This window comes from Aedes aegypti, chromosome 1 (assembly GCF_002204515.2).
Source record: "Aedes aegypti strain LVP_AGWG chromosome 1, AaegL5.0 Primary Assembly, whole genome shotgun sequence".
Classification (NCBI taxonomy): Eukaryota; Metazoa; Arthropoda; class Insecta; order Diptera; family Culicidae; genus Aedes; species Aedes aegypti.
In genome coordinates, this window is record NC_035107.1 from 32,399,364 (window position 1) to 32,423,956 (window position 24,593).

Below are 24,593 nucleotides of genomic sequence, written 5' to 3' on the forward strand. Positions count from 1 at the left end.
CATAGCAACCTCTGACGTGAGCCATGGCAACGCTCACACAAAGCGAAAGGTTGGCACAGGTTATGTTTGGTATTCAAAGTGAGGAAACCGATTCTTTACTAGCCATTCGTCGTATGTGGGTCATTTGCACGTTTGTTTGTCCTGATTCAGATTTGTTCGCGGGAAACCGTCTTCCGGTTTGCCTTGTTAAGAATAGTTTGTTTCGGAAAATCACTAAGCTATCGCTTCTACAAATCATTTGAAATTGAAGATTTGTTTTATTTCAGTGTAGAAACGGATATCTACTATTAGGAAACTGATAATTTCCAGGCACACAAGTCGTTAAACTGCACAATATAGCATAAGTCGGGCGGAATCCTTGGATATATTTAGGAACACGAATAATTACAGGAATTAAAGGAATGAACATTGTGGCATTTTTTGGTGTTAAGTCCTAAATGAACTGAAATGAGTGTCCATGAATTAGTCGAGATATAATTGGAAGGAACTTTGACCAATTCCCGAAAGGATCGTCGAGGAAAATCTATGGAATCGCTATGAAAATGGCTGTGAGAATTACTAAAACACATCAGTGTAGGAATTCAGCGTTGAATTTTTGTAGGACATCCTGAAATGATTCCAAAACGAACTTCCCCAACCTAAGAATTAATATCAAATATATAAAATCCCAGAGTTATCTGTCTGTCAGTAACGCTTTGAAATGTTTCACCGAAATGTTTCATTGAGCACTACAACAGCAGAATAATCGAGAATTTTCGGTATCATTTTTTGCTCTAATTCGTAGAATATTCTGGAACTTTTGAAACGTTTCACAGCAAAAGAAACACTACAACAGCATTAAAGGCTGTGATCATTTGAGATTAGAACTTCAAAACAGCATAAAGACAACATGTGTTATTGAAAGTATGAATTGAGCATACATTTAGGAGATTTTTTATGAAAGGTTATAAGGTATACCGGGGCAAATTGAAACGGGTGGGGCAAGATGAAATACAAACTTTCGAATTTTAATTTTCAAAGTGCAAGGATTATTTTGCAAGGTTGATTTTTTGGCTACCAAATTCTGTTGAAATGTGGCTAGCCAGTTGGGTAACCTAGTTTATATATATAAAATCCCAGAGTTGTCTGTGTGTCAGTAACGCTTTGAAATGTTTCATCGAGCACTACAACAGTAATTAAAAGTACTAAAACAGTCGATTTTAATATCAGAACATTACAATTGCAAATTTCTGAGCACTATAACAACTACTCGACAGAATACTCTAGAGTTTTCTGGAACATTGTTCTTTCCAATTCGTAGAATATTATCGAACTTTTCAGCATTGCAGTGTTTTAAGGAACGCGATCGGTGGTTAAAACGCAAGCAAATCAACTTAAAGTAAATTGGAGTTTGGTCGAACTTGAAAGGAGATGATTTAGAACGGGTTTTGCAGTTCCAACTAGGGTTCAAAAACGAATTCGACACATGCAAAAATAAGATAAACATTAATGAGATGAATGTGCTCCAAATATTCGAGTTTTAGTAAATTACAGTCAAACCTCCGTAAGTCAATGTCATCTCATGAATGCATACTCAAAACAAAATTTTATGCTTACCATGACGGTCTCCTAAAACAGCTTTTAAAAGCATTTCTGTTCCATGACTCGATATTTCCATGAGTCGATGGTCCCTTCATCACAACTGTGACAACAATTGTAGTACACTGCAACAGTTATTCAGCAGAATGTTCTAGAATTTTCCCTAAAAAAATAGATTCTATTTTTTATAGAATATTTAAGAACGTTTGGAATGCTTCACAACATAAGAAACACTACAACAGCGGATAGGCTATAATTATTTCAAATTGGAGCATTACAACAGTATTAAGGCCACCGGAACGATGGAGTATGGTCAGAGCATAAATTTAGGCGATTTTGCAATCATTAGTAACTGCTTCGAAAGATTACACATAGCTTTTCGCTTTAAAATTTCGTTGGAAAGTGGCTAGCCACGTAGGGTAAGCTAATGTTTATTTTTTTTTTTGAATTCTTGTTAGATTCTTTGAAGGATATTCTAGAGTAAAAACTAAACAAATTTGAAGAAGAATCCATGGAAAAATCTCTGAAATTACTAAAGGTGCAAGCGTTGGAATTTTCTGGAGCAGATTTTCCAGGAATTCTTCTTGAGAAATCACGGGAGAAATTTAGGACGAATTCTCGGTAAACATTCAAAAAAAAAAACATATGTTACAATGAGAGATTTTCTCCTTTCTAGCTCTCTTTCAATTATTACAGGACAATACAAAAGTTTTTGATAGATTTTTACTATAAATTGAAAGACAATGTCCTTGATTAGCGTTTCATACAAAAAAACCCAACATATGAGGCTAATGTGGCTGAGCTATTGACTAACGAGAAAATAAACCGAGATAGCCTCTCAGTGTTGGATTGGTCCTTTTGGAAAGTTCTGCGAGAATGCCCGTAACAATTGCTTATGCAGGCCTGCCTAAATTTTTGAACAGCCAAATAACCAATCTTGTAAAAATATTGTGCTACGGGTCAATTTCAAAATTTTCGTAAAATCAAACATTTCTTTTGAGAGGCTTAGGTGAAGATGAATCCAAACCAACCCTCGAAATGTCGAAAGCACACATTTGGAGAACCAGATAACAATTAAAGCTGAAAATTTGATCGATTGGTCACCACCAGCGAGTGACCGAATGATCAAGTTTTCAGTTCAAACAGATGTTTGATTCACCGGATTTGTGCTTTTGAAGATTTGAGGTTTGGCTTCGATTCACTGCCATGAATCGCAAGTCAGTCCCATCTGCATTTTCGTCAAAATTGAGTCAATATTAGTTTTCAGCATAAAACTACTAAAAAGGACTAAAAAGACAACACATTTGGTTCGGTAAAATTAGGAAAAAACAACAAGCCGGATTGTCCCATTTTAAAAAAGTAATCGCATATCAGTCCCACTAAAGGTTTCCGCGCCGTGTAACACTAATATGAACCGTGTTTGGGCCATCTTTATATTTTTCTTGGAGAGTGATCGTAGTGAAAAGCAAATTGAGAAAGTTTCATTCAGATTCAAACATATTTCATTCTTCTGTAGTTTTTTTTAATATTCGTATGGAAAACGAATGTGTAAACTTGTCGGCCCATTTTCTCAATGCCTACTTTTACAGATGGGACTGACTTGCGATCCACGGCAGTTCATGTTCGCCTTAAAAACTATCTAATGAGCATCTTGCTCAGGATACTTGATTAGAAAGTCCTACCCAATTATTTTAATAATTCGGTTAGAAACAACTCTGTGAGAAAAGGTCGAAAGGACAAACAATCGAAGATCAAAAAAGAAGGGACAAAAGGTCGAAAACCATATTAAACGAAATAATAAGCGTGTGCTAGAATAAGGGCGTAAGTCGCATGATCGATTTCTCTTCATCGATCCTCTCTTCTGTGAATAAAAATGACAAGATGCAAGTTCGCCAGTATTTTATCACTCCAGACTGCTTGCGATCTTGCGTCCTGAGGAGAAAAGCTGCAGACAAACTTCCAGCTTGTCACATTTATTCACAGAAGAGAAGATCGATGAAGAGAAATCGATCACGAGACTTACGCTTTTATTCTAGCACATGCTTGAATGTGGAAACTGCTATATACGAAGAGTTTATTATGCCAAACGCCTTGATGCCAAATATAACTTCCACAGATTGATTTTAACATCCTGTTCTGGAATCTGTGTGAACACTGTCCAGGATTTTATAAGAATACTATTCAGAATTCCGCCTGAAATCGGCCTATAATTCTGTGAGAATCACAACTAGAATAAATATAACAGAATTTTGTGAGATCCAGCATCCACGATATGGTGGTAATCATGGCTAGTAGTTAGTGAAATTCTACTATAGATTCTATGAGAAACCTAGCATCCTGTAAAACTCCCGCGTAGGGCATATCCAGGTTTTCTGAGAAATCAGAGGCGCGGCCACGTTCGAAATCATGGGTAGGACAGGGGTTTGGCAAATATTTTGTGCACAGTCAGGGTGTCTACTACCTGGAAAAACCTGGAAAACCTGGAATTACCAGGAAATTTTATTCAACCTGGAAAAAACCTGGAATTCTCAGAGAATTTCGATCACAATCTGGGAAATTATTTGGAAGCAGTAATTCATGCACACTTAGAATAAATCGCAGTATACTGTGGAATAAATCACCGAATATGAACTGTAAACAACAAAAATACAGATTTTCCTGTGAAATCTACTATTTTACCGCCGAAATCCGTGATAACAAACAAATGTACCGTAATTCTGTAAAATACCAACGAACAGTTCGGTGAAAGCATTATTTTCATCGAACTTCTGTGAAATCATTTGACAGCGCTCTGGCAGGCATGAGCTCTTTTTGTTCCACTTCGAGCGCACCAATTATCAGCAGTGAAAGCTGGTGTAGTGGTAACAAGCCTGCTTCCTGATCGATAGGTCGAGAGTTCAATTCTCGATCGGACCATTTTCGTGTTTTTATTTATGATTTTGTTCAACGATTTCACATTTCGATTGCTTGCAGATAACTGAGATGCAAAATTTCTTCTAGTATTTCTCGAGAACAGCCTCAGGAAATATTCTTGTGGTTTCTTCAGAGATTTTATTCTGAATTCTTCGACAAATTGCTTCAGCATTTTTTTCATAGGATGCTTACAGGAGTTCCTCCATAATTTGCTTCAGGAAATCCTTGAACATTTCAACGTTAATACCTCTAGAAATTTTTCTCAGGCAGTACTTTGAACAAAGACTATCTTAGGACTTCTTCCAGATATTTTTTCACACAACTATCTAACCGAATTCTACAGTCGTTAATCAAAGAGATATCCAAAGTTTCCAACAGAATTTCTCCCAAGAAAACTTGACAAGAATTTCAACGCCATTTCGTCTACGGTTATTCCAAAGAATAGATCCAAAAGCTCCTCGAGGGGTTATTCGAGTCAATATATTGAAAACATTTCAAATAATTCCCTCAATTCGACCTGTGTTTCGTTATTAAGTTTCTTTAGAGTTTTTTTTTTCTAGGAATTTCTCCAGCATTTCATCCAAGGATGAACTCCAGTTCATCCAAACATTTTTCAATGAATTTCTCAAAAAATTCCTATGGAATATTGTAAAGTTCTTTTAAGTTTCCACACAATTTAACACGACAGCAATTTTTTCTATGAAATCCTTCGACTGTAGGAATGATTATTCCTACACAATTTTCTAGTAATTTCCTCCTGTGTTCCAGGAGATCCTGCAAGATATTATGATTTTTCTTTTTTTTTTTTATTATCGTAGCAATAATCTTGGAAATCTTCTAAGAGTTCTTCAAGAGTAAGTCTTCCTGAAAATCCTCTTTAATCAAGGGTGGCCTAAGAAATTACAAAAGTAACTGTATCAGAAGATACCCATAAATTTACGTCAAGGATTTTTTTTTAAATCTCTCAGCTTTCTGGGAAATTACATTCAAATTTCCTTGGTGAAAACTCCTGGAAGAATGCTTGAGAAAAAGGTTTTGAAAACTTCCTTGAGATATATCTTAGAATTAATAGAAGAATTTCCGAGAAGAAATCCTAGGAGCAATCCTGAAGGTATCCTCAGAGAAATTTGTAGTCAAAATCTTATAAAAATTCTAAAGAACAATTTTGTAGAAAATCCTGAGAAATCCTTGAAGGCATCTGGAGAAGTTTCTAGTTGAATATTACAACATGTTTTTAACGGGAGTCTTGGAGGATGTTCTAGAAAAAACTAATTGGAGAATCACCGGATAAAATCCTCGAGGACTATGGGTTTTTTTTCACAAAAAATATCTGAAACAATATGTGAAGGAATTTCTGATGAAAGCCTTGTGGTATTTTTTGTGATAATGTATGGAAAAATCTTGGTTCTATTTTGAGATATAAAAAACAAAATTTTTTGAGGAATTCCTTAGGAAAATTTTTGGAGAGTGAATATCTTAAATATAGATATGAATCCATCCCTTTCGTAATGTCGTCGTAATACATCAATGAATGTTTGTCCTTTACTGGCATATACCAGATGTGCTGGTATGTCGTCGTAATGTCGCAAAAAAAATATTTGAAAAAAAAAAAGTTTTAAAAATATTTTCAGAGAAATGTCTGATCTGATTAAACTATTTTGTCCTGGTTCCGATTAGGTTTCGGTTTTTGATTACTGTTTTGTCTCTTTTCGGTCTCTTTTTGGTTACTTTTTAATCTCTTTTTTCCTGAAAAGAGGTTTCTAAATTTCATATTTTCAAGAAACTCATTCATTTTTAAAATTATTGGAAAATATTTAACATCAGAATTTTTTTTTTCGAAAAGTAAACTGGAACTTGAACAACAATCAATTCGAAATTTCGTAACAATCATGACTAATTTAGAACTTTTTCGAATGAAATGAAAACATTTATAATTTTATTACCACAGTCAAATGTTATACGGTCGAACGCGATTACCCAGGGGCTTGATAATCCGTGTTTCTATCATAAAAAAATGGATCCGGGATCCAAAAGTTTTACGAATTATTTGTGTTAATTTAGATTGTAGATATATTGCCACATATCCAAATAAAGTTTAATTTAGCGCCCATGAAGCTGTCTAAGTTATCCAAACGACCGATGGAAATGAATGGTACATAATCTGTACAAAAAATACTTTCAAAAAGACACATACTGATGCACTTGAAAGTTCCGTTCATTAATTTGTTTTAGACATATAAAATTACAATATTTCTTGAACCTGGAATTATTTTTATAAAACCTGGAAAAAACCTGAAAATATCAGGGAATTTCATTTTGCTAAACGAGTAAACACCCTGACAGTGAAGCTAAGATAAATTTGAACCCTGGACAGGAAATTAAAAGTTACTAAATTTAAGGGGCACAAACGCAAAGAGGTGTAAATGAAATTTTGGTCGGTTTTGAGTTGAGGAAATTCTACCGTTTCCAAGCGTTCTAACGATATTTTCAAGTGATTTTTCAGTTCAACAGGAAAAAATGCCTCAATTCTTACAAGACTGGCTTGTTTTTTGCCTCCCATACAGTTTGTATATTTGCCTTCTCATTTCCATACCAGTTGTTACCAACCACAATACTAAGGAAGCTTATTGCCTTTACATGGCTGGTAGCGACTGAGTATCTTAAAAATAGGAAGTTGAAGACCTCTTGCCAGAAAAAAGAGACCTAAAAGGAATCAAAAAGAGGCTGTAAAGGGACCAAACAGGAGCCAAGAAAATAAAACGAAACCTAATAAGAGATTAGAGTTTGATTCTGGAATTTCATAACCAAATCTATTCGCGAATTTGAACAAATGTTTTGATATTACTCCGGATATTTATAAAGACGCTTATTTCTCCAAAGGTTATTTCAGAAATCATTCGAATTCCTCCAAATATTATTTGAGAAATTTTTCAAGAAAGTCCTAATTTTTCTGAGATTCTATTCAGTAACTCAGCTATCGATTTTCCTGGGACATTCTTTAAGGTTCCCGGTCATCTTCTAAAATTGAATCAATAATTTCTCCAGAAGTGTCTAGGTATTTCCTTTCAAATTGTCTTTCAGGATTTACATAGCATTTCAACTGAGGATTTCTATATAGATAGCTTCAGCAATTGCTCCAGAGATTCTTTCTAAGATTATACTAATGTTTCCAGAGAAATTCCAAGGAAATTTTCCTGAAAAATAAATCCGTGAGGTATTTCAAAAGAAAAATCTATAGTAACCTCTAATGAAATTTGGGTAAGTTTTGAAGTCAGCCTTAATGAACAAGTATCGCTGAAATAACTCCTTAACTCTTGAGCAAGTTCTTGAAGATTTCCTAGAAAGTTTGCTAAGAAAAGCGAAAAAAAAAATCAATCGAATTTCGGGATAGTTGTCCGCAGAATTTGTCTAAGAAATTTCTCAAAACGATAGAACAGAATCACTATAGAAATTTGTGTACGAACGATCGGAGAAATTATTGGCAAAATTGCTGTAGTTATAAACTGATGTAAAAACTAAATTGAACGTTTGAAGATTGTATTGTAAATATCAGAAAGAAATTCTAGGATAGTTTTGGGAAAAAAAAGGAAAGGAAATTACTGAAAGTAGTAGCATCATAGTTCTCAAGGATTTCCTGGGGCAAATTCGAAAGAAATTCTTCTAAGCATCCGTTGAAAAATTGCTCGAAGTATTTCTGAGAGAATTAAAAGACAAATTCAAGAAGAATTTCTGCAGAGATCCCTGAAAGTATTCTAAATAAAATCACTGTGATAATTCCTGAAGCTTTTTTCCTGGGAATCTGAGAAGGTTTTTTCGAGCCTGTACAATTTTGCATCAGAATTCAATGCAAGAGCCATTTTGGTTAAAATAGATACTTTAGAGACCTTCCATGAAAAATAGAGACTTTTTAGACAGTTACATTAAAGTAGAGACTAAGTCTCTAAAAAGCACCCTACTACCAGTGCTGTCTTTAGAATCATTTATTTGATCAACTTTTGTTATCATTTGTATTTAAAAAAATATGAGTAACAAATTTGACAAAACAAAGATCAAACTGCTTGCCTTTACAACCAGTGAGGTTGTTTTTTTGTTCACATCTATTTCTAGATAACAAATTGATAAACAACAACAAAAATCTATGAATTTGTGTAGTTCTTTTTCTTTGTACCGCAGCGACCCGGATAATTTTCAGGAGAAACTGGAGATGCTTGAAAAATGTTACATCATGGAGAAACTCCTCCAAATGTTTCGCTGGAATTTCTTCAACAATTCTAAAACAATGGAGATTGGGCAAAATTGCATGGAGTTTGGAAAAGGTTGGTATGGGGCCAACAATATTCGACGTGGGAGAAAAAAAGTTATGTGTGCTGGAACGATGTAAGGAAGGTCATGTTTTTGGCAGTTTTGTTGTGTTTGGTGTTTTGTAAAATCATATTTTCTTCGCTCACATTTTGGATTCGTGCGTAAGAGTGCTTATGTATGTTTAAAATTTTATCGTAAAAATGTAGTGATTTGACACAGTTTTGCTGGACGTTTTGACTTACTGCAATACTTAAGACATGCGAAGATAGGAAATAAAGGTATACCAATGTGCATTTTACAAACAACTCACTTTAGGAAAGATACCGGCTAGACAGACAGGTCAAATCGTATTTTCCTGTTCCAGTGTGCCAGCAATATGATTGTATAAACCGATGGTTTACTCAGAAAGAAATTCCCATATTATATCTGTTCCAACAGTACAGTGGTTGCGTTGTATTCTGTATAACACAGGTGGAAAAACCTCGCTTGTCATACACAGCAATAGCGTGTTGGTTCTAGAGGTAGAAAATATCGCAACATGCTTTTGCTTCTTAAAGAAAGAGGTCAGCATTATAAACTAAAAGTTACTGTAGTATTACCTATGAACTAATTGAGTTTGCTATTAGGTAGTGTCAGCTCCATTGGTGACGCCAGAGCACATGTGCCTCTACAAGTGCCTGGCTTAGATCGCTGTGCTAACGCAATCAATGATTGGTTAACATGCTCAAAAAAATCAAAAACGGGTTTCAGACGTTTGGATATGCCAATTGCTGTCACAATTGAATGTATTTATAATGAAACATACTTCCTGCTTCTTTGCTGCAAAACACATTGCTCACGTCAGAATCTATCGTAGTACTATCATCGATTCTAACTACTACCTTTTTATGATAAAACTGCGCCTCAAACTTCCTGTAGTTAAAAACGAACGGTACCGACGCCCGCCTTGGGATGATCTTAAGCGATTGAAGCAGACAGATCTCACCACTGCATACGCCCCACATCTTGAGCAAACGTTGCCAGAAGGGAATTTGCTTGTTGAAGCCCCTCTTGAGGGCTTTTGCAGTACAATCACAACAGTCGTCAACATCGCATGGCGGGAACATTGTACGTTGGACGGAGACTAGGATCGAATGGTTCAACGAAGGGTGTCGAATTATTCTGGAGGAAAAGAACGTGGAGCTTCATAAACTGAAGCGGATGCAGTAGACCCGTCTTTTCCAAGAGAATTATGTTACTGATTAATTCAAATGACCAGTTCAATTCACATTTGTACTGATGATGTTAGAGGTTGAGCTGATCGCTTTATTGAACTCTTTGTAAAATCTCTTCTGAAGTAATATGTACTACAGCAAAATCAGTTGCAGTCAGTTCTCTTATTAGACACCAACCACTTTTCTCTCACAACAGTTCCTCAGTTGTTTTTCATCCAATGAAGGTCATTTTTTGTTTGTTTGAAGTTTAATCAAATGAACTTATTGCTCACGAAAAAAACCCTATGAATCGGGGCCTTCCTTAGCCGAGTGGTTAGAGTCCGCGGCTACAAAGCGAAACCATGCTGAAGGTGTCTGGGTTCGGTTCCCGGTCGGTCCAGGATCTTTTCATAATGGAAATTGCCTTGACTTCCCTGGGCATAGAGTAGTATCATCGTCCCTGCCACCAAACATAGGAAAATTCACTCACTCACCCGAACGCTACCGATAAAATATCTGCAAAGTATCTGCTGCCACCGAAGGTTCAATGACTGCCGAACGCTACTAGGGTGAGCGCAATCCCGACGAATCGCAAACGATTGAAATAAACCAAAATTAAAAGATATACGGAGCGGAGAGAGCACCTATCCGCTCTTGAATGGGGGACACGAAAGAACGCGTTCGCCATTCAATCACTGAAAGCTTCCTGCGAAATGTACAGATTTTGCGTTCACTGAATCATTTCGCCTTGTGGATTCCCAGTCAGTGAACGCTCTTCAGCTCTCAAACACGAATGCCACTCGTGCGGGATCGGAATGTAAAGAATCATTCGCTACAGCAATCGGATGCCTTCGGCACAAGGAGTCGGTAGTGAATCATTCTGTTGCCGTTTATGTCTAACTTGTCGCTCGGCGAACAAGAAGAAAGCGCATTGGAAATTGAAACACTCCGCTTGGTTGGAGAAACGGCAATCTCGCTCTTAGCTGTGATGTTAAAGTCACCAAAATAGCTTTGGTGAGCGAATTTGACGGATAGCGCCGACAATTTTTGTCGCATAGGATTCATCGAATGTAGCGCGGTTGTTGCACCATGGCCAGATTCATTTCCCGAGCGCGTGCACGGAAAGAAATAACAATTGTGATTTAAAAAAAACAGTAGCGGAAAATCAACTGATGATCATTGTCGTTCTACTATTATCAAACATTTTAATAAAAATAAAATGCTTTTAGAAGTGCGCAGCAATGCTAAATCGGTCTGATGTATTCTGCGCAGTTCATATGTATTTTCCACACGTTCTCCTATAATTGTTTTTAATCCACTTCGATACCGTCAATCCGCCCCCAAACTGGATGGCGTACACTCAGCTTAAGGTGATTATAAAACGAAGCCTAACAAGGGCATAAGACTGGAGAATCTGACAACAGTTTGCGTTGAAAACCAATCAATCTGCTTGCTTGCTGGTGGTGACTAATGGGATACATTTTCAACGGTGAGAGCTGTTTGGTTCTCAAGTCTTGTGCTTTTGAAAATTTGAAGTGTGGCTTTGTTCTATAATCACCTTAACGCAATTTATAATTAAGTATTGAGATTCTAAATATTAGTATATATTAGTTGTGTTGCTAGAGGACATCTTGAAAATTCACTGAGATTCTTTCAGAAACCCTTCTGAAATTATTATATGTAGTTATTTCTTTGATCGCTCTGATTTTTCCAATAACCTCCTTGGAACTTCCTATTGGACTATCCCAGAAACCCATCTTGGGTTATTATGGAAATCCTTTCGGGATTCTGCTGTAAAATTCTGGAATTCTGCCGTAAAATTCTGGAATTCTGCCGAAAATGATTTAATGATTGCTTTCAAGTGTAATGGAATCTATTTTAAAAATCTGGGTTCGGGGATTCTCACAAAATTTCTCGGGATTTCTTCTGGAAATCCAATCGAAATTATTATTTAAATTCTGATATTTTCCTCGTAATTCTTCAGTATTTCTTCCGTGAAACTCTTTGAAAGTTCTTCAAAATCCCTTTGAGATTCTTTCCGAAAAATGTCTTAGATTATACCTATTATTCTAGAATACTCTCGGAAAGACGCCTGAGACTATAATCAAAAAAATCTATTATTTCACTTCACTTTCTTCCGTGCAAATTTTTGGGATTCTTTCGGAAATTCCTCTGGAATTCTTTTGTAAATCCCAATGGAATTCTCCCATAAATCCCTGTGGAATACTTCCGAAAATCCTGCTATGAATCTTCCAGATGACGGGGATTTTTTTAAATCTTTATTTATGGAAATCATCCGAAAATTCCTCTGTAATTGTTTGTAAATCCTCCTTATATTCTTACAGAAATCCTTCTTATATTCTTACAGATTTATTGCTATTGATTTTATTGTTTCTGCCTGAGATAATTTTGTATATCCAGAATTATTCCGAAAATTCCTTCGTGATTCTTTAGAATTTTTTTCTAAGATTTTTTGAGAAAAAAAAACTCTGTGATTCTTCTGGAAATTCATAAGGAAGTGTTTTTGATTTGTTTTTCGTGATTTATCATTGATTTTCCTTGAAAATTTTCTTAAATCCTTGGCAGAATTTTCTGAAAATCCCTCTTGACTTCAAATGGAAATCCTCCAAGAAAACTACCGGACAGTCACTGGGACTTTAAAAAAATACCTATGAGATTCTTTGATTACTGATTTCTTTTTCTGAGCATCTTTTGAAAGTGACTTTTAAATGGCTCTGGAAATTCCATTTGAAATTATTCCGTAAATCTTTCTGGAGCTCTTCTGGACATCGTAATTATTCTGGAAAATATTCATGAAATCGTCTGGATGTCTGTGACTTTTCATTGAATCTTCAGGGGTTCTTGCGAAATAACTTCTGGGATTCTTTTGGATATCACTGTAAAAAAACATTCAAAATCCATTCGAAATTCTCCTGAGATTGTTTCAGGAATTTACGAGAATCCTTAAAATAATTCCTTTAGAAATCTCCCTGATAATATTTTAGTGATTTCTCTGTGGTTCTTCTGTAAATCGACCTGAGATTCTTCCGGAAATCCTCCTTTAATTCCAAAGCAATTTCCAGAAGAATTTTCAGAAGGATATTTTTAAGAATCCTGTATATTTTTCCCTAAGAATCTCAATGTATTTAAACAAAATACCAGGACAATTTACAGTTCAATCCCACAAAAACTTCCGGTGGAATTCTTGAATGCTTATCATTCAAGCAGAATTCCAGTCGTATTTCCGGATGAATTTCGGCAGGTTTTACGGAAGAATCCCAGCAGAATTTCTTGAAAAATTTTAGTAAAATTTCTGGAAGAATCTTTGAAAGATGTTTTGAAGTCCTCCAGCAGGATAACAGAAAGAAATCTGGGGGTATTGTAGAAGAATTTCCGAAAGAATCCTAGAGAGATAGTCGAAATAATAACAGTTTTCTTGAAAAATTCAGGAAACTCCCAGAGTCTAGAGGTAATTCGGGAAGAATTTCTGCAAGAATCCTTAACAGAAGGATTTGAAGGATCCTCAGAAAGATTTTCGAAAGTATCCCAGAAGGCTTCCCGAAAGAATGCTAGAAGGATATCTGGAAGATTTCCTACAGGATTTTTGAAAGAGTCCCAGACAAATTTCAAGAATATGGACGTAAAAATCTCAGTGGCATTTCTAGAATAATTTCAGAAAGATTTTCGGAAGCATCCTCGAAAGTATTCTAAAGGGATTCCGAAAGCATCTCAGGTGATTTCCGGAAGAATACCAGAGGTATTCTCATAATAATCCCAGAAGTATTTCCGGAAAAAGGCCAGAGTTATTTTCGGAGGAATTCTCGACGAATTTGTAGTAGAGTCGTAGTACATTTTTTGGCAAAATCCTCTAAAAATATCCAGAAGAATTGCATCAGGATTTTTGTTAGAATCTTCCATTGAATTTCCGAAAGAATCTTCGAGAATTTCGATTCGAATTTGATTTCCAGGATTTCAAAAGTAATCCTTAAGGAGATAAACGCAAACTCACATACAGATTTATGCAAATATTCCAATAAGATGTCCAGAAGAATCACAAAGGATATCCGAAAGAATCTCAGATATAGTACCGGAATGCTAACGATGTTTTTTAGATGAGTTCAAAAGCGATATCTGTAAGTATTCTGTGATTTCCAGAAGAACTTAGAGAAAAATCAGAAATAATCTTTAGATTTCCAGAACAATCCCAGAGAGGTTTTGAAGGATTCATAAGTGATTTAAGGAAGAATCCCAGGAGGGAAATTCCATAGAATTCTGGAGTAATTTCTGGACCAATGTCTTTTTATATGCTGTATCAATATTTACAAGTAATTATAATAAACAAGTATTTATGGAACAATAACAATTTTAATTTATCGCCATAATTGAACGACAATTTTAATTAGAATGTGCATCCACCACATCATCCCTCTCAGAAGGATTATGATTCTAAATATTTTTTTTGCGGTGATTTAGAATTGTAATCACATACTAGTTTAATTGTATGTGGTGTCATTCAATATTTAAAATAAGATTCGTTAAGCCGAACATGTTGATCCTTCGACATGAACCAACGAGCATTGCTTGAAATAATGAGATTTTTTCGATTACTTTGATTACTGATTTCTTTTTCTGAGGATCTTCTAAAAGTTACTTTCAAATGATTCCGAAAATCCCGTTTGAAATTATTCCATGAATCTTTCTGCAGTTTATCTGGACATCGGAATTATTCTGGAAAATATTCATGAAATCTTCTGGATGTCTGTGAATATCCTTTAAATCTTTCAGGGATTCTGGCGAAATAACTTCTGGGATTCTTTTGAATATCACTGTAATTTGGATTTAGAATTCTCATGGGATTATTTCAGATATTAACGATAATCCTTCATACAGAAGTGATGTTTCTGTGAATTGCCTTGGAACTCTTCTGGAAATCCTTCTATAATCCCAAAACAATTCTCAGAAAATTTTTCAGACGGATATTTTTAAGAATCTCAATGGAATTTCTGAAAAATACCAGAACGATTTACGGTTGAATCTCACGAAAACTTCCGGTGGAATTCTTAAATGATATCCGGAAGAATGACAGTCGTATTTTTGGATGAATCTTAGCAGGTTTTACAGCACAATCCCAGCAAAATTTATTGAAAAATTTAGAATAGAAAGATATCCGAAAAAAAACTCCAACAGGATTTTTGTAAGAGTCCCAGGAGTATTTCAAAGATATTGGCGTAAAAATCTCAGTGGAATTTCTTGAAGAATTTCAGAAAGATTTCCGAAAGCATCTCAAGTCATTTTTGGAAGAATACCAGAGGCATTCTCATAAGAATACCAAGGTATTTCCGGATAAAAATCTAGAGTTATTTTCGGAGGAATTCTCGAAGAATTTCTAGTAGAGTCGTACATTTTTTGATAAAATCCTCTTTAAATATCCAAATGGATTGCATCAGGATTTATGGTAAAATCTTCCATAGTATTTCGAAAACAATTTTTAAGAATTTCAAAGAATTTAATTTCCTGGATTTCAAAAGTAATCCTTAAGGAGATACACGCAAAATCACATACAGAGTTCTGCAAAAAAATCCAAAAAGATGCCCAGAATAATCGCAATGGGATATCCGAAAGAATCTCAGAAGTAATACCGGAATGGTAACGTTTTTTTTAGATGAATCCCAAAGCGATATCTGGAAGAAAATTCAGAAATAATCTCAAGATTTTCAGCAAAACAATCCCAGAGAGGATTTGAAGGATTCATGAATGATTTAAGGAAGAATCCCGGGAGACGCTCCCAAAGAATTCTAGAGTACTTTCTGGAATATTTTTTTTTTCATATGATTTATATATAAAAATACTTTGATTCAAATATATTTCTTGTGTAGCATTAAGTTTAACTACAGACATAGCTCGTAACATCAATAATAAATTAAATTTATAAATCTTTTAAACACATCCAAATTAAATAACAGTTCAAAGAGTAAAATACCATTCTCATGAGTTTTTGAGAATCATATGGTCGGTGTTTAGACAGACCAGACTAGATGAATTTTGGAGCTCTAAGGATACGTAAAGAACTCCATCAATTTTAAATCTTCCATGTTATTTTGATACAAATGTATGATCAAATAGATAAGTTCCATTATTACAGTAAATATCTATAATATTTTGATGTTTCACATGTTTGGGGTACATTTTTCTTACTCGATTGAAAAAAAACACTTGGTTCAGTCTGTCTGAACACGGACCATATCTATGTTTGCTATTTGATATTTAAATACTTCAATTGTGCTGTATCAATATTTACAGGTAATTATAATAAATAAGTATGTATAGAACAATAACAATTTTAATTTATCCCCATAATTGAACGACAATATTAATTAGAATGAGCCTCCCCCACATCATCCCTCTCAGGAGAATTTTGATTCCCAATATTTTTTTTTTTTGCGGTGGTTCAGAATTGAAAATATCAAAAGTCTATTGTAATCACATCCTTTTTGTTCAATTGCATGTGGTGTTATTCGATATTTAAAATAAGATTCGTTAAGCCGAACATGTTGATCCTTCCACAAGAACCAACAACAAGCATTGCTTATGTTAAGAGATTTTATCGTAATGCACAACCAGCCTAAACGTTCTTCCCCTTTTGTATATGTACTAATTATAATTTCAAATTATTTTAATTAAATTAGTTGTGTTGTCTACTATTGTACACGGCAATATGTTTCAAAATAAGTGGAGCTGCTTTTAAAACAAACTTTAACATCGATCAACCAAACCATAGAATATCCAATAGCGAAAAAATAATAATAATAACCGATCATTGCAAATCGAGCCGAACTGGCGCTCTTTCCGTGCGCACGCGCTTTCTGCAGAGCTGTCAAACAGACTTTTGTGCCTTCCTTCTTTCGCTCTCCTTCAACTCAACAACTCAGCACGATCCACCTCGCGGTGGATTGGTGAGCTGTCTGGTTGTTGCAGATGAACACTTATCGTGTAGCGTGACATCATCATTGACAGTAAGCGTGCAACTCACCAGACAAACGATAGGTGTAATTAACAACTGGACTCTTGACTTCTTGTGGAAGTGAGCGAGAGAAACGCAATGGATCAATGCATGAGTTCACTATTTGACGTTTAAGCGGTGCCGTGTTATTTACGTGACCATGGCAACGAGTGAATTCGGCACCGCCCAAACGTCAAACTAGTGAACCCGTGCATTGGTCCATATTCGAGTGAATGTTTCCCATGCTTGCCTGCCACACGATATACGAATGCGAAAATGGCAACTTTGGCATAGAAAGCTCTCAGTTAATAACTGTGGAAGTGCTCATTGAACACTAAGCTGAGAAACAGGCTCTGTTCCAGCGGGGACGTAATGCCAAGAAGAAGAAGAAGAAATCGGTTACAAAGCAGTTGAGCAATTGTGGTTGATGTAATGTAGGAACATTGTGAAACTTCGGATTCCAGTTCAATTTTTAACGTAGATTCAGAATATGTTAGAAACTAGATACCCCTAAACAAGCCAATTTGCCAAAAATTTAGTAAGAATCCAGTCTATGATTCAGTAAAATCAAGTTTCATGACTAATTTGACACTTTCGCAACAGCTTTTGTTTAAGCTTGATCAGAAATTTATTATTGTGCATGTTATTCTGAAAATTAAAAAAAATGCAATCAACAAGACAATTGTTCTAATTAGGGGGAAGTCCTCTATGGCTGGACAGCCTCTATGGCCGGACAGTTTGAATTTTCCAAAAACGAATAATGATATAAGGATTTTAGTATTCCAGGATGATACCAAAACACATTTTTGCAGTGTATACAAACTATGACGTTTTCATGTCCAAACGTAAACAAACAGTAGCTGTTAAAAGTTTCATTCTGATACGATCTACCAAAAAAAAGTGAAACGAGAAAATTTCATACAAGTGTAGCCAAAAATGTTTCTTATAATTTAACCTGAATTGTTTCCGTACGTTGACTTCAGTAAGTTTTGCATCAATCACAATGCAACATTTATTGGAAATTGTAGGATTTCAAAGAAAAGCACCCTTTTTTGTAAACCATTGCAAGTCCTCTATGGCCGGACACCTCTTGTCCTCTATGACCGGACAGTGAAAATGTAAACTTAATAACTCGGATCTAATTTATAATTCACTTTTTTCATAAATGTAGGGTACAAAAAACAACCAGCAACAAAAATAAAGCATAAATAACAAAACTTTCGGTCCTCAATTATAAAGTGCCATAAATATGATGCTTTTAAGGCAAATGAGCGCGTCAAACGGGGTGACTTACAACGGCGGGGTGACTTGCAACACATTGTAATTTACAACTAAATTTCGCTATAAAACACAAATTTCAAAATAAAATTAATTTCAAATCAGTGCTTCAATACGTTTGACACACAAGTCAAGTAAGAGTCACTATTAAAGCTGTTATCATAAATATTTTTATACATTAAACATAATTCTTTAAAATGTCTTAAAACTGATACTTGATGGAGGTTCAAAATCGTGAACTAAAAACATGAGATAGATTTAATTTACAACAGTAATACTCTACATGGTGTTTCTATAACTAATTAGTGATAATATGACGAATTTTATTTTACGAAATTGTATTAACAAGTTTTTAATAAAAATCCTTTTTATAAATATGCACCTATGCGGGGTGACTTGCAACACTTTATTTTCAAGAAATTTAGAGTTTTATGAAAGTGAAAAACTTTTGTGTTAGGTCTACTTTATAATCAAATGAGTAATAATACACCAATCAGCAACAAACACCCATTAAAAACATTGTTCAGTTAAGATATTGGACCTTGATGATTTAACACATATTTTTCCCATACAAAAATAGCTCAATTATTGTCTTACAAAAATGTATTCAAAAGGCTCTTGTACTGTTTCGAATGCCTAAAATACATGAATAACAATACTTAACAAGTGTGATTAATAAAAAATATCAACATTTTGTAGGCAAAAACTAAATTAGCATTGAGTGTTGCAAGTCACCCCGCATAAGGACATTTAAAAAAATCATCGTTTTGATGACTTTTGATATGACAAAATAATTCGATTCAATCTTCGGTCATCCCGTTCTGTAGGTGGGCCGGCCATTAAAAGTTCCAAAAGAAATTTAGATTTTTAGATGATGTTTAGATCATGGTTTTGGTTGATAGAAGTTTAAAAGTGTTGTAAGTCACCCCGTTTGACGGTACAGTTATCTCTCTATAACTCGATAATGAAGGGACCATCGAGTTAAGGAGATATCGTGTTACAGGATAAATACTAAACCAGTGCAAATATGCGATTCAAGGGACCATGGAGGTAGCCATGAACACCAAATTTTACTATGGTTCTCTAACTAGATATTGAGATACGAAGGTCGAGTAAGGGAGAGTTGACAGTACGTAAGAGCACACTTCAACCTTTGAGCTGACAAAGAAATTGTGAAGAACTGTAAACGCGTTGAATTTCGGAAGACATTTTCATCTGGAAACGAGCAACCGCTAATGCAACATACACTGATGTGGCGAATCGATCTATGGCGCTGATCAAGAAGTAGTTTATGGAAATGACCTATGATCTCGCCTATGATATGCTTCATACGCTGTACATCATGCAAAGATTGAACCCACAAGGCATTCACAAGCCATTTGCTTGACATACGAAGCACCCCTAGGCCTTTCTGTGGTTTTGATGTAAATTTTGACGGTGAAAATCATAGTGTCCGAGCATAGAGGACATAGTGTCCGGCCACATTTCAGTGCACGCCATTTTTGGTACATAATGCAATCCATCATAAAAATAAATTGTAAAGGTTTATTTTTGTTCTCATACGAGTTTTTACTTAAAATAATGTGAATTTTTGATACTATACAATGTAGATTTTGAAATTTTACCAAAAAACAAAAAGTGTCCGGGCATAGAGGACTTCCCCCTACAAACCTCAAACCGATTGTTTCAAAGAAAATGCATCAGAATGCATTCAAAACCAATTACAAAATGAAAATCAAGCTACGCATCTGAAGTGAAGGTACACACTTTAATTATTTGACGGATTTCGGAGAAATCTCAACAGCAATTGGTAGTCTAAATTAACGAATATGGTATTTTTTTTTCAGTTTCCGGTAAAAACTTCACCGAAATCCGTAAAATCGATTTATTGTTACAAGTAAATGAAAACCGAATTCAGTACAATACAGTTTCATTTGGTGCGGCCCGCGAAGAGCTTGGAGACCCTTCTCATATCTGGTTCTTTAGACGCTCTACCAACTTGATTTTTGAACATTCCAAGGCTAATTATTACAACTGTAGATTCTTCAATTTTAGGCTTTTTTACTTTGGATGTTTTCTTACATTATCGTTTAATTCTACAACATTTTCTTGGTTTCTTGGTGTATTGAAACATCAAACGTTCAGACAAAATTGATTTTATATGAAGTTCGAACAAATGTTTTCGACATAAAGTGATAGATCTTTAACTCGATATCTCTCAGTGAACAGTCTGGTGGATTCTCTCAAACTCCTGATCATGAAATTTATACCAAACAGGCTAATCAATAGCTTAGGACAAAACTAGGCAGAATTCTCATATACATTTCACAAAAAAAAACTTAGCCATATTTTTTGCAAAATGCTGGGGAAGATTGTCACAGAATCTGTAGTAGGATTTCACATAATCCTATTCATCACCGAATATGATATATTATCTCGGGAGGAATTTTGCACACAAACTTCAAAGAATTTGGTAAAGAATTCTGAGCAGGACAAACATCTTCAGATTCTAGGATTTTGAAATGAGTCTTGATGGGATTCTGACAGACTATCCTGCGTAGAATTCTTGCAATATTTTCTTCAGTATTCTAAGAAAATCATAGGCAGGATTTCCAAGTAATACAAAAAAAGATTCTGACAAAATCCAATGAAAAATTTCTAACAGCATTCTTAGAATGATGTTCATATAATCATAGACAACATACTCACAGGATTATCGGCAGAGTTTATAAAAGGATCCGAAATCTAAGTTCTTACGAAATTCTGAGTAAAATTCTCACAAAATCTTCGTCAAGATAAATACATATTTTCAATCCCTCCAAAAGAGTACTTTTATCGAATTCATTTGTCTTTCAAAAATTTTGAAATTGCTATACTAAAAAAACTTGGTCCGTCACACAATATTGTATCAGAGATTTGACAGGCGTGATTTGAATCATAAGTACTAAATTTGGTTTCCTGTTTTTATGTTTAAATTTCAAGTTGGAGAAATAGTAAACTGGCCTGGAAAAGATCCTTCAAACTCTTTGTTCGACGCACAAACATAAGGGGGCAAACATTTTAAAATTTAACTTTCCATTAGACGCTGGCTTGAGGAACTAGTTTCTCAATAAGTTTTTCTAAACGTGCACTAAACATTGTTCAGAGTATACAAGTGATAGGTGACTTACTCATGAACCATTCATAGGATTCCGCTCTTGAATATGAGTGAGCCGATCTAGAGATAGTACGGTATTGGAAACCAAATAAACGAGAACTAATTTTAAATTATTATTAATTTTCCTAGTAGTCTAGCGTTCTTCTTTCAGCTGTTCGTGAAAAGCATTATCCTAGAAGCACTTACCACACATCATGCTACATTTCGACTGGATCGTCTGATATATTTAAGATTGTTATAATTCAAGTAAACTTGATTTTGTAAAACGAGAACAAGGTAACGATAAACAAAAAAAAACGAAAATGAAACAATTGTCAAAACTTGCATTATCTTTATTCAACTAAAAGTATTAAGTAAAGCATATGCTGTAATGCATGAGTAGTAACTCGAATCCGTTGTGAAAGTAGAATTCTTGATCTAAAATGTGATAGGGAAACAAATATTGATGCAAATCCAACTAAGCCTATTGCTATACCGACTACAAACGTTACGATTGCGACAATCAACTAACTAGAACCGCACTAGATGCACCTTTTTTTCGCACGAGGAAGTCGTTTGTAGGTATTCGTCGGTTCGTGTCTGATCCGTGTGATCTATCACATTCTTGCGATATGCTCCGTCTGTCCACGTTGCGCCTCCTCTTCACCCTCAATTAGATCCCATTCGCCATGGCCGGACTACTGGCGGCGGCGTTGGAACCACCGCTGGATTGCGGCATCGTCGTCACCGTGTAGAAACTGTTGGTGTTCAACTGAGCCATCGACACGTCGTCCAGCTCTTGCCCTTGGTAGTCGGACAGTATATTCTCCAAAAAGCCCTCGGGCATATGCTCGGTGGCAGAGGTGCGCAGGGTTAGCGATCCGGTGGCCCCCGGCTGGAGTAGCTCACTCGGTAGTGTAGAGTCTGTTGCCACGGAGGTGGAGTTGCCGGCGGCAGCAGCGCTGTTGAACTGTTCAACACAGGCCGGCAGCTGTTGCGCTGGAGGTGGACTACCCACGCTGGTGGGACTGGGCAATTCCTGCCCTGGTGGCGGTCCCATTGGTGAGGTTTGCGAGCGGGCCGGAGAGCTCATATTGCTGCCGGAGTAGCTGGCGGCATAGTTGTGTCCCATTCCGTAGCGTGCCTCCGGGAAGTAAGTGGGCCGCACCGAGTCGCTCCGGAACGTGACGTCGGTGATCCTTTCGGTAAATCGGAAAAGCATAGGATGAGAAAATCTTCCATCGGATGCACGAAGCAGCTAATGACGTTGGCTAAGCGAGAATGGAATACCCGGGCGGCGATGCGTTAGAAGAGCGTGGATCCCAAGATGTGCTGAGTGGCATTTTGGAGTATGGAGGTATGGGTTTTAATGGATGATCGCAGCAGGCAGGCGGTGGCGCAACAGGACACTCACAAAACGGAAACATGAGTTATTGATTAGACGCGCGCCCAACGCTGTATCCCATTACAGGTGTGGCACTGAGGACAAACACAAAATACTCGCATGGGTGGATGTGGCGATGATGGCGGGCTAATGAACGATTTCAACGCCAATTGGTTGGAGGTTATGTTGGTCACTCTCTGCACTCTCTCTATGTCTTAATCTTCAATTGTTTGTAACATTGTGTTAAAGGTTAGAAAGCAAGCACAAAACAGTATCAGGTATTTCAACGAAAGGTATCAACATTTTGGTTCAACTTCAAACACAATAAACTCCACTGAAATGTGGTTTTCCAAGAACGATAAACGCCAAAGGTGTAATAAATATTTATTTAGAACTAGCCCTGAATGGAGTCTTCCTTATAACCTTAAGATCATAGGTGACAGTCTCAGCGATGGGATTCGATCCAAGGGTCTCGGTGTAAGAGATATGTTTGCTAAACCCCTTATATAACTCTCTGATTTTTTTTCACAATCGTTAACGGAAAGGGCCTCTGCCAATGATTCAAAGTTTCAAAAGCGTCATTTCCATGTTTTTACCGTTAGGAGATACGGTAGCCAATGGAATAATCTCATTCGTTAAAAGAAAAATGTATGGTTTTCTTTGAAGCATCCAGTGAAAGGCTTAAGTGAACATGACCCAATATGCACTGATGGGATAAAATGGTCTTACTCGTTTAATTACTCTTAGAAGGATCCAATTTGTATTCTTTGCTAAATGATGTCAAAATATGTTTACCTAAGAGTTGCGGCTTTGGAGATAAATTTATAGATTTTCCTTTAATTTCCCGGTAAAATTCAATCATTTTTTCAGTTTTTTGCCGTCGTAAGGTTTATCGCTAATATGACTAAAGAAGAAGAATTTCCATGCTACGGTAGAAACTCATGGAGGAGCTTGATTGCTGACTCTTAGTTCTCCATACTAAATGGCGTTCTACCTCACCCATTGGGTCAATTTAAACTAGGGTAATTGTCTATTCTTAAACAATCCGTGTAATCTTTATGGCGTGTTCAATATTTTAGCCATTTAACAATCAACGATTTACCCATGTCGCATTTTTCAATCAACTCTTCGACACAATTCAAAACCATGAATAAGCTCAAATTTGAGAGAAGCTTTCTGTTCATGTTCTTGAAGTTCCTGTTAGTGTTTGAATGGCCCTAAAATGTGGGTCTTATTACAAGAAAACGGCGCAAATCATTAAAGTGGCATTTTGGACCACTTTACCTGTATTTAGAAACGTCTGAATCATAAGCATTTAGATGCTGTCTTATGCAATCATTAGATCTGATCGAATCCTAAGTGCGTTATATATTGGCTTAATCCTTTCGAGATGTTACACGCATATTGACAAGACTCTTGTCGTTGGTGACAAGATTCTTGATGGAATTTCTAACAAGCTTGGCGAGATGTTCGGTGGATCTTTATTGTAGTCCGTGGTAGGTTTCCAGATAAATGATGGAATTCCTGTGATGATCTCGTTGGATTTTGAAGTACATCTATCGTAGTTTCCTGAAGTTTGCCTGAGAAAATGTCATACAGATCAAATACGGCAGACTTCAGTGGGCTGCGTATATCAGAACGAAGAATGCAAAAATAATATTCAGCTTGGCACAAGGTAGAGATCGACAACTTCGTGGAAGGTCTACGTTGGATGTACGTACTGGGTGAGGACCTGTGAAATCTAAACCCTCTGGGCAACTGGTATAAAGTAACAAGGTATGGAATAGTTGCTAAACAGATCAATGATCA

General features: G+C 35.9%; 1 protein-coding gene across 8 annotated transcripts in view; it reads right to left on the reverse strand.

Moving 5' to 3' along the window:
- The window catches only part of LOC5572256 (signal transducer and transcription activator), a 331,142-nt gene that overhangs the window by 15,710 nt on the left and 290,839 nt on the right, over positions 1 to 24,593 (reverse strand). For 4 of the 8 annotated variants that reach the window (XM_021839336.1, XM_021839337.1, XM_021839335.1 and 1 more), the window contains one exon: positions 21,727 to 22,599. The exons of the other annotated variants lie outside the window; for them this stretch is intronic. In XM_021839336.1, coding sequence (XP_021695028.1) covers positions 22,074 to 22,599 — 526 coding nt within the window. In that variant the 3' untranslated portion in view covers positions 21,727 to 22,073. Of the gene's footprint in view, positions 1 to 21,726; positions 22,600 to 24,593 lie in introns of those variants that run through there. 8 annotated transcript variants of the gene reach the window in all.